Source organism: Eumetopias jubatus, unplaced genomic scaffold, assembly GCF_037043125.1.
Source record: "Eumetopias jubatus isolate StellerSeaLion01/CBP00866 unplaced genomic scaffold, mEumJub1_p1.0 scaffold_10, whole genome shotgun sequence".
NCBI lineage: Eukaryota > Metazoa > Chordata > Mammalia > Carnivora > Otariidae > Eumetopias > Eumetopias jubatus.
This window is the reverse complement of record NW_028274816.1, coordinates 95809747-95824309: the sequence shown is the minus strand read 5'-3', so window position 1 is coordinate 95824309 and position 14563 is coordinate 95809747. Positions and strand designations below refer to the sequence as shown.

Genomic DNA, 14563 nt, shown 5'->3' with positions numbered 1-14563 from the left:
GTGGCAGCAAGAACGGAGGGGGTGGGGAGGTAGACTTGGGATTTTTCCCTCCGGTGCTGGGGAATCATCCACCCTTTCTTGGGGCACCGAAGGGCCAGAGCCCTGGCTTCTTCAGGTTCAGAGATTGTCGAACCATGGCCTCTGCATGGTGGCCGGTAGGAAGAGGCTGTGATTAGCATCTCTGGGGTCAGCCTCAAAAGGCTCGAGATGAATTGCCCATCATCTTGGAATCCATGAAATCCAGTGTGTTTGGAAGCCCTTCATATTTTCAGATTTGAAATCTGGGGTTTTCTGTACCTATTGTGGAAGCTCATGGAAGTGGCCTCTTTCAGGCTTCAGGAAGCCCTCTGAGGTTCAATCCGTGAGGTTTGGGGCCAACTTATTTTGGAGTCATACTTACCACGGCCTTGGGGCCAGCCTCAGAGAGACTGGCAACCATTCTTCCTACTTCCCCCACCTTGGTCACTTGAGGCCCACGTTTCCCACCACGAACTCTGTGCTGGCTTCTTTGAGGCTGGAGGCTGGGATTACCCCTGGGATGTAACTCTGCCTCCGCTTTGTTTCCAGCATGAGTCCGAGCACCATGTCAGTCATCTAGCCCTAGGTCAGGGTCTCTAGAGAATGTTATGTGGGGATTCCCAAAGGCTTCATCAGGGGAGGTGGGGAAGGAGATCAACATTTCTGAGTGCCCACCACGTGCTAGACTCCCTCCTGGCTGATAGGGGTGGGAGGCCCATTTCAGAGGAGGACACTCAGACTCAGAGAAATAAAGTATTTTGCCCACAGTCTCTTGGCTCCTAAGTGATCGCTGCCCAAGGCCCCCATCTTCCCACCACATGGAACTCTTTAGAACCCTCATCCGGGAAAGACAGTGGCGCTGTTGGGCATGGACAGAACTTTCCTCAGCACAAAGCTAGCAGAGGAGGGTCAAATCCCCACTCAGAAGATATTCAGTGAAGCTGGGGGGGAATTGAACGGAAGGAGCTTCACCCCAGAATGAGGTCCACAGACACCAAGAAAAGCTGCAGAAAAAACAACCCGATGTAACCCGATTTAATGAACCAAATCACATCATCCTTCACATGTGAATTGCACGTTTCAGTGTGCATCATGTTTTCACTTCCTTTCTCTTTGGACCCTTGGGTTTGCCACAGGGCTCAAGCAGGGAGGAAGGGCCTTGGAGGGCTTGGGGGTGGGGGTAGCATAGGGGTAGGCACTCCTGTGGGTTACTAAGGGTGTTGTTTACCCTGGCGGAGAATCTCTGGACCATCTACAAGTGCATAACAGCCTCCATAACGGACCTATTGATTTCCACTTTGGGGATTATTCCCCAGGGAGACAGTCCCATGGATAGAGAAGTAGTGAGGGGCACCTGGGTGGCTCAGTCGGTTGGGTGGCTGCCTTCGGCTCAGGTCATGATCTTGGGGTCCTGGGATCGAGATCCCCAACAGTAGGGCTTCCCTCTCAGCGAGGAGTCTGCTTCTCCCTCTGCCCCTCCTCCTGCTCTCTCTGTCTCTCTCGCTTTCTCTCTCAAATAAATAAATAAAATCTTAAAAAAAAGAAAAAGAAAAAGAAGTAGTGAGTACCCAGGTGTGTCCAGCAGCTGTGGGAAGTCTGGGGTGCTTTTCTGATTGGTGCCCTTTATTGGAAATCACCTCTGACTCCTTTTTACCTAATTCTGTGCTTATGACACTTTATGTCCCTTGTGGGACTGTAAACCCTTCAAGGCTGGATTCATGCCTTTCATCAATTCATTCATTCACTCATTCTCTTTTTCATGCATTAACTGGTTCTAGAAGTAGTCATTGCTCTTTCTATGTGCCGGATATTGTACCCGGCAGATGGGCATACCCAGATGAAAAGAAGGCACCATCTTTTCTCTGCTGGAGCTTACAGTCTACGGGGAAGAGAGACAAGAGCAAACAAACGAATACATAATGGCAAAATACACAAGGAAATTTCACATTGCCAAAAATGCCATGAAAGAAACAGCTAAGATACAGAGGTGAGAGCAAAGCCTGGGAGGAGGGGGAGGACAGACAGCGAGCACAGTCCCAGAGCCAGGAACTCAACCAGCACGTGCTAGGCGGGGCAAGCAAATGCAAGGACGATGCCAAGGGAAGAACTCAAATACCCACTCACCTGGAAACGATAAGGTAGGCCACCTTGTGTCTCCATGTCCTTCTCAGAGAATGAAATGAGAAGTACCCCCCAAAAATCATAAAAAGTACAAGATCTTGCAATACACGGCACTATGTGCATGAAAAAAATTTAAATGAAAAAAATAGACAAGGCAGTATGCAGATGCTGATCACAAGTACACACAAATATTCTACACAGACTCATGACTTGCAGAACCTGAGCCCTAAGCGGGACCTCCTGAGGTGTCTGGCACCGCCCCCCTCCCCCCCCCCCCGCTTTTACCCCCAGAGAAAGTGGTGTTCAGCTGGAGAGAAAGAGGTCTTTATTTATTTATTTTTTTTAATTTAGGAAATGCGCTAGGATCCATCTAAATGTGCTTTAACAAACTACACTCTGAACTCAGGATTGAACGCTAGTTAATTTTTGTGCTCTGTGGAGTCATCTAAGTTTCCAGGTAGAGGCTTTGGAGTTGGAGGGGTCGCTGAGGTATCCCAAGTAGAAGGTGTGTTGTTTTTTTGTTTGTTTGCAACTGAGTCACCGGCAGATTCTGAGGGTGCCGGAACCAGGAGCACTGTGGAGAGCCGGACTCACCCGGGGAACTTCACAGATGTGGGCTCTGAATCCAGCCCCGAGGGCCATCTGAAGAGCAGAACACTGGCAGACAGAATCTCGGAATCCCAAACCCTGTGTTCCAAGATGGCCTTTTCTGGCCCCTTCGCAGAAGACTCAGACACCTGCTAAGGGACAAACACTACCTACCAGCGACACCCACACAGCGGTAGCTTCTGACATTCTGTTTTGTTTTTCTCTCACCTCTGATTCTGCTGGAAAAAACACCCAAACCCTCAGGTCAGAGAGCACCCCAGGCCTGGCAGCACCTGCATCAGAGGGGCCGGAAGTCAAGCTAGAACGAAGAAGGAACCAGTCTCTGCTTACAGCAGGGCCCCAAGGGACCCGGTTGGATTCCCCCGGTGGGCAGTGGGGCATGTGCCCACCACGGCACCTCAGGGCTGTGTTCTGTGGAAGGGGAGGCCTGGGGGAGTTGGCCAGAGGGGGACCCCTGGAAGGATGGCCCCGTGGCGCGAACTCCAGCCAGGCTGGGTCGCGTGTCCTCGTGTGTTGGGACTTGGGAACAATGGGAAATGTTTGCAGATGGCCAATGTTGTCCTGGGAATTCTCTCCTCCCGGGTTCTCCTCCTTCTTTACTTCCTCCTCCACGTCTCCATGCTGCAGGGTCCTCCGAGGGAGACAGCGGCGAGGTACCGGGAAGAATGCTGGGTTTGGCATCAGAAGGCGTCCCATCCCCCAGAAGCTATGACTTTGACCCACTGTTATCTTCCTGAGCCTTGATTTGTTCATTTATCAAATGGGGATGATGCTGCCCCCTTCCAGGGTTATGCTGGGGCTTATGCAAGATTATGTACATGAATAGGGGGCTGTTTGATACAGTTTTATTGGCATTTCAGAGGTGCTCAGTATGTAAGTATTTTAGGGGCCCAATAAAAGATTTTGGTTCATGTTCTGTATCCTGATTGTGGTGGGGGGGGGTATATAAATCTGCACACGTGCTAAAATTCATCAAACTGTATACTGAAAGAAAACAAAGTCAATTTTACTGTATGACAATTAAAAAAAAAAAGAGAGAACAGCATCTGGTTCAACTCCCTTCTCTCAGACAAGATTTTATGATTCCCGTTCTACAGATAAAGCAACTGAGACCTGAGACTTTCATCACTGCCCCCCCCAGCATCATGCAGTTTCATCAGCAGTGCCTCAGTCAGTTCTGGGGGCCAGGGGCCCCTAATATAGATATGACGATAACCAGAGCATAAGCCCCTAAAACAGAAAAACAAAAACAAAAACAAAGGAAAAAAAAAAGACAAACAGACCAGGGAGGGCTTCTACATCACAACCATGAGGGCAAATACCCTCTAGGGGTGTCCGGGGAAGGAGGCAGGGCTCACGGCTCAAATAATTCTCAGCCAACAGCACTGCGAAGCGCTAGGAAAACTCAGTGACCCAAAAGTATCGGTATTTTGGTAAAGCCAGGGCCTCTCTAGATGCAGGGCAGCCCCAGGTCAGGGGAGACCCTGCTGAGGGGAGAAGTGAAGACACCCTCCCACCCCCAGCCCCCTGCTAGGGTCCCTGGCGGAGGCAGGAGGACAGAATTAGTGCCACTATGCAAAGCAGCAGGAGAGGAAGGACTCCAGCTCAGTGGAGGCAGATGCCAAAACAAACCAGTTTCCTCGGGGCCACCCAGAGGCCACGGAGGCCACGGAGGGAGCGGGCCCTGCCTGGCCTGCCTAGCCTGGCTCCCGGTGAGCGCCACTGAGCCACGCACACATGGACTGTTGGAAACCCCAGGCGCAGGAACTTTAGCCCCCTGCCCCACCCCACCTGCTGGTCCAGCAGGGAAGCTAGTAACAACTGGTGGCTGTTCTTACTGGTCCCCACACGCTGGTCTTTCTTCTCCAGTTAAATTGGCCCTTCCCTGGGGGCAGGGATTTCTCTGGCCCAAATCCAGAGCATGAGTGGCAAAGAGGTGTTTCAGCCCCCCCCCCCCCCCCCGCCCCCGCAAGGTCAACAGGAAGCTGAGTGAGGCCTGGCTTGGCACACGGAGGTTCATTGCCCTAAGCTCTTAGCTGGGAACTGCTCCTGTCCCTCCTGCAGCCGGCACATTGGGGCCTAATTTGTAGGGCCCTAGGGGTCATTTTGTGGGGATGTTGGGGCTTTAGGGGGCCTCTGATGTGGTGCTGGGAAAGGCTGAAGGAGTCACCTAAGGACCCCCAAACTTCACCACCGCAAAGCCTCCTTCTTTAGGAATCTCTCTCTTGCGTGGCTCTGGGCCAAAGTTAAAAAAAATTTTCAGGCGTGGTGGGGAGTAGTTTAATTGGAGACTAAGGTCAGCATGGGCAGCACAAGGCAGGAACGGGGCTTGGGCAGGGACTGGGGATATTTGGGAGGGCTTCTCACAGATGGAGGGCCCTCAGGCACAGAAGGATTGGGAATGGGTGGGCGAGGGCAAGCTCCTTCAAGGCTGAGACCCCTGCCCTACAGAGCAGGACCCAAGTGCTGCTTGTGGGCTAAAGGGAATGCAGGATGAAGGCTTCCTGCTAAAAAGGGCTACCAGCCTTTCTCCGATCTGGGCCCAGCTAGGGAAAACCCAAAGGGCGTAACCACAGATCCCAGCCAGGCTTTCAGAGAGAAGCCTAGTGAGCCCAGGAAAGGCCCATGAGACCCATGGCAGTGATCCTCTCCCACACCGTCCGGGCCCACAGAGGCCCAAACATTTGTGCCCAGAGAGATACCCTGACCCACCCCATACCCATAGATGTCACAAGCCTGTGTGTGGTTTCTCGACACACTGTTTATTCCATGGGAGAATGGATCAAGGCTAGGAGCCCCCTGGGGTGGGAGGGGGGGGAGAGGGTGGGAGGGAGTGGGAGAGGGTGGGAGGGAGTGGGAGAGGGTGGGAGAGGGTGGGAGAGGGTGGGAGAGGGTGGGAGAGGCATGTAGCCCTCTGTGGCCCATCTGTGGCCAAGTGGGATGGACCACGGCTTTTCCCGGGCTCTGCAGGAAGGTGGTCTGCTTGAGTCCATTTGCAGGTTCCAGACAAGCCTCTGCCTTCCCCATCCCGAACATGGGCTGGATCCCCACATAGCACCCCCAGAAGTCTGGGTCCAGTCTATCCCCAGAGAACTCCCCACTCCAAAGCACTGCCCTGCCCTGCAGCCCTTCCACTCCAGTCTCTGCGGCAAGAGCTGGGGACCAGGGGCCGGAGGGGGGGTGGTGGCAGGCAGACGTGGCGGGCCAGCTTCAGAGGCTGACCGAGGTCCAGGGAAGAGGGGCTGAGCTGGTTGCTGGAGGCGGCTCTCACTCAGTCAATGAGGGCCCGGCTGGCTGGGCCCAGGGGCGTGGGGAGGGCCGGCCCCTCACTCTTGACCCGGGTGCTCCCCGACTGACCACTTCACCTCTCCTGTCCGCAGAGTCACTATGTCCTCATAGGTGGCCGTCTGGTCGATGTTCAGGCCCTGGAGACACGGGATGGTGCTCAGCCCTTGGCTCCTCTCGGACCACACCAGCGGACGGCCGCCAACCACCCCACAGCCCTCGGCGCCGCGGGCCCCCCCACTTCCTTACCTCATAGGTGTGATCTTCATCCATCCCAGCCTTGCTGTCATCCTGGTGGGGCAGGGGATGGAGAGCAGAGTGTTAGCTCCCGCCACCCCATCCACTGCTGGGCCAGGCTGGGGAGCGCCGGGGAGACTGGGCCGGGGAGAGGGGTTGGGGGCAAGGGGTCTGGGGTCAGGGAGTGAGGAGCACTCAGAACAACTGAATGGATGAAGGAGAGACTGTATAGGTGAGTCAATGGGTGGGCTCCGGGGCCGGGGAGATGGAGACCCTGCCCATGTCTAGCCTGCCCCATGGCCGCCTCACTGGCCGCCGTGGTCACCTTGTCCAACAGCAGGAAGATGGGCACAATTATGAAAAGGATGATGAGCAGGGTCTGGATCATGATGATGCCATCTTTTAGTGTGTTCCTTCGCTTCAGCTGTGCCAAGGTGCTTAACCCTGTGGGGAGGCGGCGGGGGGCGGTGAGGCTGGGGGCCCCCTCCTTGGGCCTGAGCCCCTCAGGACCTCCTCAGCAGCTCTCCTGGGCCATCTACGGCCGTGGCCACCTTCACAGTGTGCCCCTCTCCCCCCCCCCCCACTGGTGGCAGGCTGGGCCAGGGCGGGATGCAGATGGCTCTACGAAGGCTCTGTAGCCCCGTCGCCCTTGCCCCCCACCCCAGCTGGAAGGCAGGCCCCAAACCCACCCATGACTCGTAGCTCAGTCCCACAGCCCTTGCTGAGGGACCCTTTCGAGCACTTCTGCTGGCAGAAGTAGATGCCATTGTCCTGGAACTGGATGCCTTTGATGGTGAGGGTGGCGATGGAGCCGTTGTGGCTCTTTACGACGTGGCCCTTGTCCAGCAGCGGCTTGGGCTCCAAGCCCATCTCCCGCTTCCAGAGCCAGCTCACACTTGCCGACTCCTTTGTGTGGCACCTGATTTCCACTGTGGCGCCCCTTTTCCGCGCTATGAAGCGTGGGTTCTGCCAGATGCCGGAGCAAGTGCTTCCTGTGGGCGCCAAGGCCGGGATCAGCATCCCGTGGAGCATCTTCCTGACTGCCTGCCCCACCGTGGGCCCCTCCCCTTGGGGCGCTACCCCGGCTCTGCCCCCCTCGTCTGTCCTTGCTCCTGGGCTTGGGACAGTCATGAGGCGGAGGTGTGTGAGAGCTGAGCTCCATGAGTGGCCGCAGGCCAAACCACTGGGTCCCGCCCCTTGCCGAATGCCCCCACCCCAACATTTGATTTTCCTTTAGAAGGCCTCTGGAACCTTCCTATTCCTCTCCATGCCCATACAGCAGTGTGATCTAGGCCTCACCCACTGGGGCCTAGAGGCCCATAGGGTAGCCCCCCACCTGGCCTGGTGCTCCCACTTTTTGATTCCTAAAACTTCTTTCTCAGCTTGGCGAGCTCTTTCCACCCACCTGCTCCAAGAAGCCCCCTTCCTGCATCGTTCCCAGCATTCCCAGTGAGAGGCCCCTGGGAATCTCTGAGGCCCTATGGCCTGTCAGAGCCCCTAAGGTTACAGGCTCCTTCTCAGGCTGAGTCTGACTCCCCAGCTAGACAGACCCAGCCTGAGTCCTCCGTGCAATTCCCTCTGGCTTCCCCCCTCCCACCCTGGGTTGAGCCACACCCCTTAGTTGCTGGGACTGGAGGCTTATGTCTAATGAGGGTGACAGTTGGCAGGAGGGGTGCTGGAGGGGGGAGCCTCGGAGCCAGGCCTCTGAGAGGGAGACCCTAAGGTCGCCCAGAGATGGGTGTCCTGGCTGGGGAGATCCAGGGGGGACAAGGGCACAGGGGCCGCCATGGGACAGCCCCTGGGACCAGGACCAGCATTGGACACACACATACTTGCCCCCAGAAGGGGCAGGGGAAATTGCTGACCTTTGCTATCCGCGTATTTGTCTTCTGTTTTGGCTGCAGGCACACCTGCTGGGTGGGAGGAAGTAGGCGGGGCTGGGTCCGGGCTCTCCACTGGAAACTGGCTGCCCCACCTCTGTGGCCCCTACATTCCTAGACCCACTTCCTCCTCCCAGGACATCAAGGTCAAGAGCCCTCAGCCCTCCCTGACACTGCTCTGGAGAGACTGGAGTGGGGAAGAGTCACCAGAAATCCACCTCCCAGTCCCCCTTCTGCCTTGGGCCTGTTGGCTGGCCTTGAGCAGACACCGGGATGAGACAGGAGGAAGGTCACAACTGTCTTCCAGACCAGGGGACCATTTCTGGAACATGCACATCCCAGGGTCTGGTTGGGGGCAGCCTCTCTCCCGTGTCCCCCCGCCCCAGCGCGCACGCGCGCGCACACACGCACACACGCACACACACATACACACACTTCCCTCGGGGGACTGGGGTAAACCATACTCCTTTCTTCCGTCCCGGTCCTAGACACCAGCCCCTCGCGCCCAGCTCAGTCGGACACCTTCCAAGCAGGAGCGGGGCCCAGGCCCCACAGCCCAGAGCTACTGAGCAGGGGTGACACCCACAGACCCAGGCCCCAGGGCGGTCCGAGGGAGACAGGAGGCAGAAAGTGGGAGACAGAAGGCAGGGGCTGGAGAGAGCGGGACACAGAACAACAGAACAGAACGGCCAAACAGCCCGCGATGGCCGCTTCGGTGGTGGGGGAGGGAGCGTACCTGAAAGTAGCAACAGCACCAGCCAGGTTCCGGGCCCGGGGCGCAGCAGTCCGGCCATGCTCACTGCTCCGTCCCGGACCCCAAGCTGGTGGCAAGGACAGAGGCTCCTGGGGGGAAACGTGTAACTGCCTGGGCTGCAGCCCGTCCCCTCCCTGCCTCTTCCCCACCAGGCCCCTTCCTGCCATGCAAATTGGGACCCAGGGGAGGCACCAGCTCTCCCGGGACCCTGGGGGAGGGCGGGCTCTCTCGTCAGCTGTGCAGCTTAGGCTCACAGGGCACCACAGTGGATGAGCAAGGGCCACTGGGTCATCCGAGGGCATCTTGTGCTCCCCTTCCCGCGCCCCCACCCCACTGATGGTCATGTCCTGGGGTCCCCAGGCTTCCATTGTGCAGTCTAGGTTCCCAGGCCCTTAGCTGAAGACACCCGGGACCTGTGGGTGAATGCGAGCCCAGCTCCTTGGCTCTGGGCCGGCTTGCACTCTGCAGGAAGAGAGGCACCTGGAAGGATGATGCAGGGGTGCTGGGGGTGGTGGGGGGACTTGTACTGGGCCCTGGCCTGGCACCCGGAGGGGCCCAGCATGCAGCCTCTCAGCTGGAGCGCAGGCAGCCATGTTGGGGCTTGATGAAGATTTGTCCCTGTGGAGGGAGGGAGCCACAGAAGTTCTTGAGCAAGAGCCAGATGTGGCATCTACTTGGCCAGACCCTGGCAAGAGGCCTCCCTCCCTCACTTGGTGAGAGAATTTGCTAGAAGATGCCAAAGGGGGTGGACTTAGGTAGAGACAGCTTAGAAAAAACCCACCACTCAGGAATCAGGGGACTTCCAGGGAGTTGTCCATTAACTCCCAGGTCTTGGGTAGGGGACAGGAGCCTAGTGCGGGGGAACCTCCAGGTTCTGACACTCAAAGGCTCTCTGGCTTTATCTTGCCAGTCAGCAGAGCAGTGGATGGAATCATAGCGTCCAGAAACTTGTCTGAGTTTCTCTCTTTGTGTCCCTGAGTCAGACACAACTTTTGCACCTTGGGGGGCAGGGAGGAACAGGGCTGCCCTTGTGCAGTGCACAACCTGCACAACCACACATGGCAGGCTTGCATACCTCAGCCCCGCAGCCAAGCCCACTCTGAGTTTTATGTTTCCCCCTTTTTCTCTCTTGTCCCCTCAATCCCGCTTTTCTCCCAACTCCCAGGAGGGGAAGAAAGATGCTGAATCCTATGTGTCCTCTGCCTACATCTCATTCTTCCTGCCACCCTCCATTTTTCAAACAGCCTACGTTACTGGTGGGTCAGCTGGGTTTAGAGAGACGTGGACCTGCTCCATGCCAGGGTTGGCAATGAGAAAGGCAGGGGTCTGGGTGGTATCCCCTCAGTCCTGGTGGACACAGGCCTCACCTGGATGGTAGGGACCACTGCCAAGGAGTGTGGGCCAGGACCAGAACTATAGAAAACAGCGACAGGAGGGTTTAGGTTTCACCCAAGGAACAGCTCGTTCCTGGCAGTCCCAGATGTTCTTGCTGTTTCCAGATGTTCCAAATGAAAAAAAAAAAAACATTTCTCTGAAAAGGCGTCAGATGTTCAGTTCACGGAACAAACAGCCCAGGAATATAAACATCACCTGAGGTCAGCCTGGGGACCACAGGCCCCTTGTGCTGGGGGGGGTGGGGTGATTGGAGACCCCCCCAGAGGAATGGGGGGGAAAATCCAGGGATTTCTTCCTTTAGCAAAGTACTTCCTCATGATGGAGATCTTGGTTAGCTTTGGAGCTAGTGTCCCCCCAAAGTTGGGAAGAGAATTGGGGAAGACTTGGGGCACACACGTGTGTGTGTGCGTGTGTGCGCGCGCACATGTATGCTCACATGATGCGTTGCCTGGGCTGCGTGGTGTGGGTCCTGCTCAGGAGCTGGGCCCGGGGCCCAGGGTGACTACAGGGGGCACGGAGGAAGGGGGGCAGATGGCATCTTCCAAACACACCCACACCCCCACATCCCCTGCGGGCAGGCATGCAGATGTGTCCTTTGGACTTCATTCCCATTCATGCCTGGCAGGGATCCATTTTCAGGAGTGGGTGGAAGCAGTGGGGCCCCCACCGCCTGCAGGGTTATTTGTCACAGCTGGGGCTGTGCTGTTCCTTCTCCGGTGACAACAGCACAGAGTTCTGTCTCGTGTTGTGACGCCTTTTCTTTCCTGGAACAGGAGGCCCCATAAGCCCACTCCTGCCTCTGCCCCCGGCTACCCTGGGCTGCACACCCCAACATTCGGCAGCCTCCACCTCCCCCTTCCAGGAAGGCAGCATGGAGACAAGAGATGGGGGTGGAGGGAGAGGGGACCAGGGGCTTAGGAGTTTGAAGAAGCAAGAGGTCAGGGACCCGCAGCACCCCTGGGGAGGGTGGGAGAGGGCAGAACCTCAGTTTGGAAGGAGGGGCCCAGACCTCCGCCCCTCCCACTAATCCACTTTGCCTGGCCCTGCTGGGCTTGCTGCTTTGTGGCAGAGGGTGGAGGCCCCGCTGGCTAAGAAGGAGGTAGGCTTGATTCCTGGCCCTGTAGTGTTCCAGCCAGAAAGCCGCCCCAAGTTACCTGGTGGTTCTCAGTGAGGAGTGGTCCCCCCCCCCCCGGGGGCACTGGCAAAGGCACTGGGGCCAGCTGATAGCTGATGGAGGGGATGATTTGAAATATTGGCTTTTGTTTTTCATCTAGTATTTTGCCTCTTTTCCACCACTATTCAAGGCTCAGGGGAAGGGTGGGCCAGGGCACCCTGCAAGCTCTCCTGTCCTTGGAGCTGGAGAAGCCCCAGGCGCAGCATGGAGAAACTTAAGAGTGAGAAGGAGCCCCCCCCCCCCCCCCCCCGCCCCAGGGAGGGAGGTCAGCACCCTGGTAGGGGAGCTCAGAACCCTGCAGGGATGCTGGACCCCTCTCCCCACGCATAGAGAACAGCAAGGAGGGAAGGGGCCTCAGGAATATGGCTGAAGGACGTCAGGGTAGCCTCTGGTGGCCCTCCCGGGCCCGCACAGGTGCCATGTAACCTCAGGACCCAGGAAAAGAGGGTGTAGAAATCTTGTAAAGGGCCGTTTCCTAGTTTGGACAAATACAGCCCTGGGAGTCAAAAATCAAGATGTAGAAAACAAAAACATATATAAAATTCGATTTCACCCACCAGGACTGTGGACTTAGCTCACTACATCATACTACTCACTGTCACAGGTCCACAGGACCCTGGGCTCCCGGAGGTCAGAGGCCAGAGGAAGGGTCCTTGGGGGGACAGTATCTGTGAGGAGGGAGGGGCCACACCATGTGTTCCTCAGGCACCTCGGGGCCTCTGGAGGACGCAGAGAAGCGAAGGGGGCTTCTAGAGAGGAGGGGCTGGGGCCACTGGGTGCCAATGCCATTTCCTGGGCACCCTCATGGAGGCGGGGGGAGCGCGGCGTTGCCTGTTGGGGAGGGGGCCACGACCCCTGACCTCACCTGGCGTCTTGGACTCCAGCTAAGAGGTTGGAGCTGTAACCTTAAAAATAAAACTGCCAGTTATCTTACCGGCAAAAGACGGGTTAATTCGGAAGAGCAGAGAATCGCAAGACCAAACAGGCAAGCTAGGCAAAACTAGAGGCACCGCCACAAGAGGGAGGACCGGCTTCTTTATAGAGGAAAGGGGGATGTTGGGAAGGCTGTTGTAAACGCAAAGTCTATTGGAGGAAAGTGGGAGTAGGGAGTATGGTGGCTTCTCATTGGCTGAGTTCTGAGTGTCTCTCATTGGCTGGGCTGTTGCCAGGGCAGGAGGAAAGCCTTTCCTCTCCCTGCCGGAGAGTAAAGTGGTAGCCACCTGCAAGGTCCACTTCTTCCTATTGGGTCTGCAGTTGATGAGGAGTGGTGGAGCCTGAGAGCTCCCCCTGCTGAACCTCCCAACTCCGTTTTAGTGAGGCTTCCCTTTATTAATTTTCAAAACCCAAGCCTCCTTTTGGAGGGGGGGCAAGAGAGAGCTGGCCTGGGCCAGAAAGGGAGTTGGAGTCCTCCTTATCTTGCCCTCTGCCCACCCTGAGCTTCCCCAAGTCTTCCCCGTTTGGCTCCAATCCCCACCAGCCCTTCTTGCTTCTAGCAGCCCTCAGACGCTGTCAATGTCTGCACACGGAGGTGCAGAAGGAAGAAGCCCACACATGAGAGGCACCGGTCGGGGGAGGGGGGTAGGTTTATTATAAGAACTGTACAAAGGAGCCTGCCTGCCAGCCTGGCTTGGGTCTGTTCCCACCCAGTCAGAGTAGGGATGGGTGTGGGTGTGCAGGGGAGGGGGCCACGGGCAGGGGAGGCTCTGCAGTCTGTATGAAGTCCAGTGGTGAGTATCCAGTCCAACAGATGTGGAGGCTCTTGAGGCCACCCCAGTTTGGGGCCCCAGTGTGAGGGAAGGGCAGGGGGCAGGGTGCTGGTCAGAGAGGAGGCTGCCCTCTCTAGGACGCATCTTCTGAAGCAAGAGACAGAACGGTTGCAGGAAGGTAGAAGGAGAAGGGCCTCCTTTCCACGGAGGACACAGGAAAGAGACAGGGAGCGGGGCTGGGGCAATGGGTGTGATGAACAGAATAGGAAGAAGGGACAATGGGTGGCCAGGAGGCCAGAGAATAGGGCAGACAGAAAGGAAGGCTCCAGCCTGTGGGCACACGCGCACACCCACACACCCACACACCCACACACCCACATTGTTTTGGAGGTTTTGCTGCTTCCTGAGTTTTAATCAAACTGTTCACAAGAAACAAGAAAGAGAAGAGGAACTAAGGTCAACGGGGACTCAACGTGCAAACCTTACCAGACATGTTCACACTCATCCACACACAGCACGGGCACACCTGCATAGGAGACACACACACACACACACACACACACACCAGACTACAGGGGCACGCTGACACAATACACAGAGGCAGGGCACAGTGCTTCGTGACCTTGAACACACACACAGCTGTACACACAGGCGTGAAGCAGACACAAGGCACACACACAAGTGAGTAAATCCAGTGACGCCTGAAGCAGGTGTCTCACTGCCTCCTCTGAGCTCGGCCTCCGTCTGTTCTCCAAGAGCCAGAAGAGGCCTGGCACGGCCACACCCGGACCAGTGGTACCAACAAAGATGCTGCCCGGCGTGCCAGGCAGCAGGAAGTTGGAAGGCTGGGCCTGAGCCAGGTGAGCTGTGCACATCCCAGGGTTGAAATCTCTAACATGGGCTTGACGACAATACTCTTAGGATCACTTTGAGGAGGGGGGAGAGAAAGATGAGGGAGGAAGAGATGGGTGTGCTGGGGGGTGAGGCTGGGTGAGGCTACAGGGAGCCTTGTGGTGCTAATCGGGGAGGGAGGGCCCAGAAGTCTACCTCCTGAGCTCCAGGGTCCCTGCCCCCGCCCCAGGTCTGGGCGCTCTGGCCAAGGAAGCCTCCTGTGCAGTGATGCGGCTGGCGGGACCCCACCTCTATCAACCCGCCATGCTTCCTAGAAGAAGACAGTTCTTGAGTGGACTCCTCCCTCATGCTCGTCCCCCAGGGGCCAGCCAGGGGAGCAGGGGCTGCACAATGGACAAAGCGGGACGTGGTTTCAGGGGCCACAACCCCCGCCAGATGCATCAGGATCCAGTGGCCAATCGGACTCGGGGAGCCACTTGTGCACCAGTGACGTTTCTCTTCTCCAGGAAATTCGTGAGCCGGCAGGACGAAG

At 57.0% G+C, this 14563-nt stretch overlaps 1 protein-coding gene across 2 annotated transcripts; it reads right to left on the bottom strand.

The window, feature by feature from the left end:
• Positions 1 to 5609: 5609 nt before the first annotated feature.
• CD79B (CD79b molecule) lies at positions 5610 to 9040 on the bottom strand. Of its 2 annotated transcripts, none has more exons than XM_028087542.2 (6): positions 8887 to 9040; positions 8136 to 8183; positions 6960 to 7262; positions 6596 to 6714; positions 6283 to 6324; positions 5610 to 6173 (listed from the first exon to the last, which is right to left on the bottom strand). In XM_028087542.2, exons 1-6 carry the CDS (start codon positions 8942 to 8944, stop codon positions 6075 to 6077), a joined length of 669 nt encoding a protein of 222 aa, XP_027943343.1. In that variant the 5' UTR covers positions 8945 to 9040; the 3' UTR covers positions 5610 to 6074. The 2 variants fall into 2 exon arrangements, with proteins under 2 accessions (XP_027943343.1, XP_027943344.1); XM_028087543.2 differs by having other exon boundaries at positions 5611 to 6173; positions 8136 to 8180; positions 8887 to 9039.
• Positions 9041 to 14563: the final 5523 nt, after the last annotated feature.

Coding starts and splice junctions, on each gene's coding strand:
- CD79B (XM_028087542.2), bottom strand. CDS start 8,944: ATGGCCGGACTGCTGCGCCCCGGGCCCGGAACCTGGCTGGTGCTGTTG. Junction 8,184..8,886: donor GGTGCTGTTGCTACTTTCAG/GTACGCTCCCTC, acceptor CCTCCCACCCAG/CAGGTGTGCCTGCAGCCAAA. Junction 6,174..6,282: donor ATGAAGATCACACCTATGAG/GTAAGGAAGTGG, acceptor CCGTGTCTCCAG/GGCCTGAACATCGACCAGAC.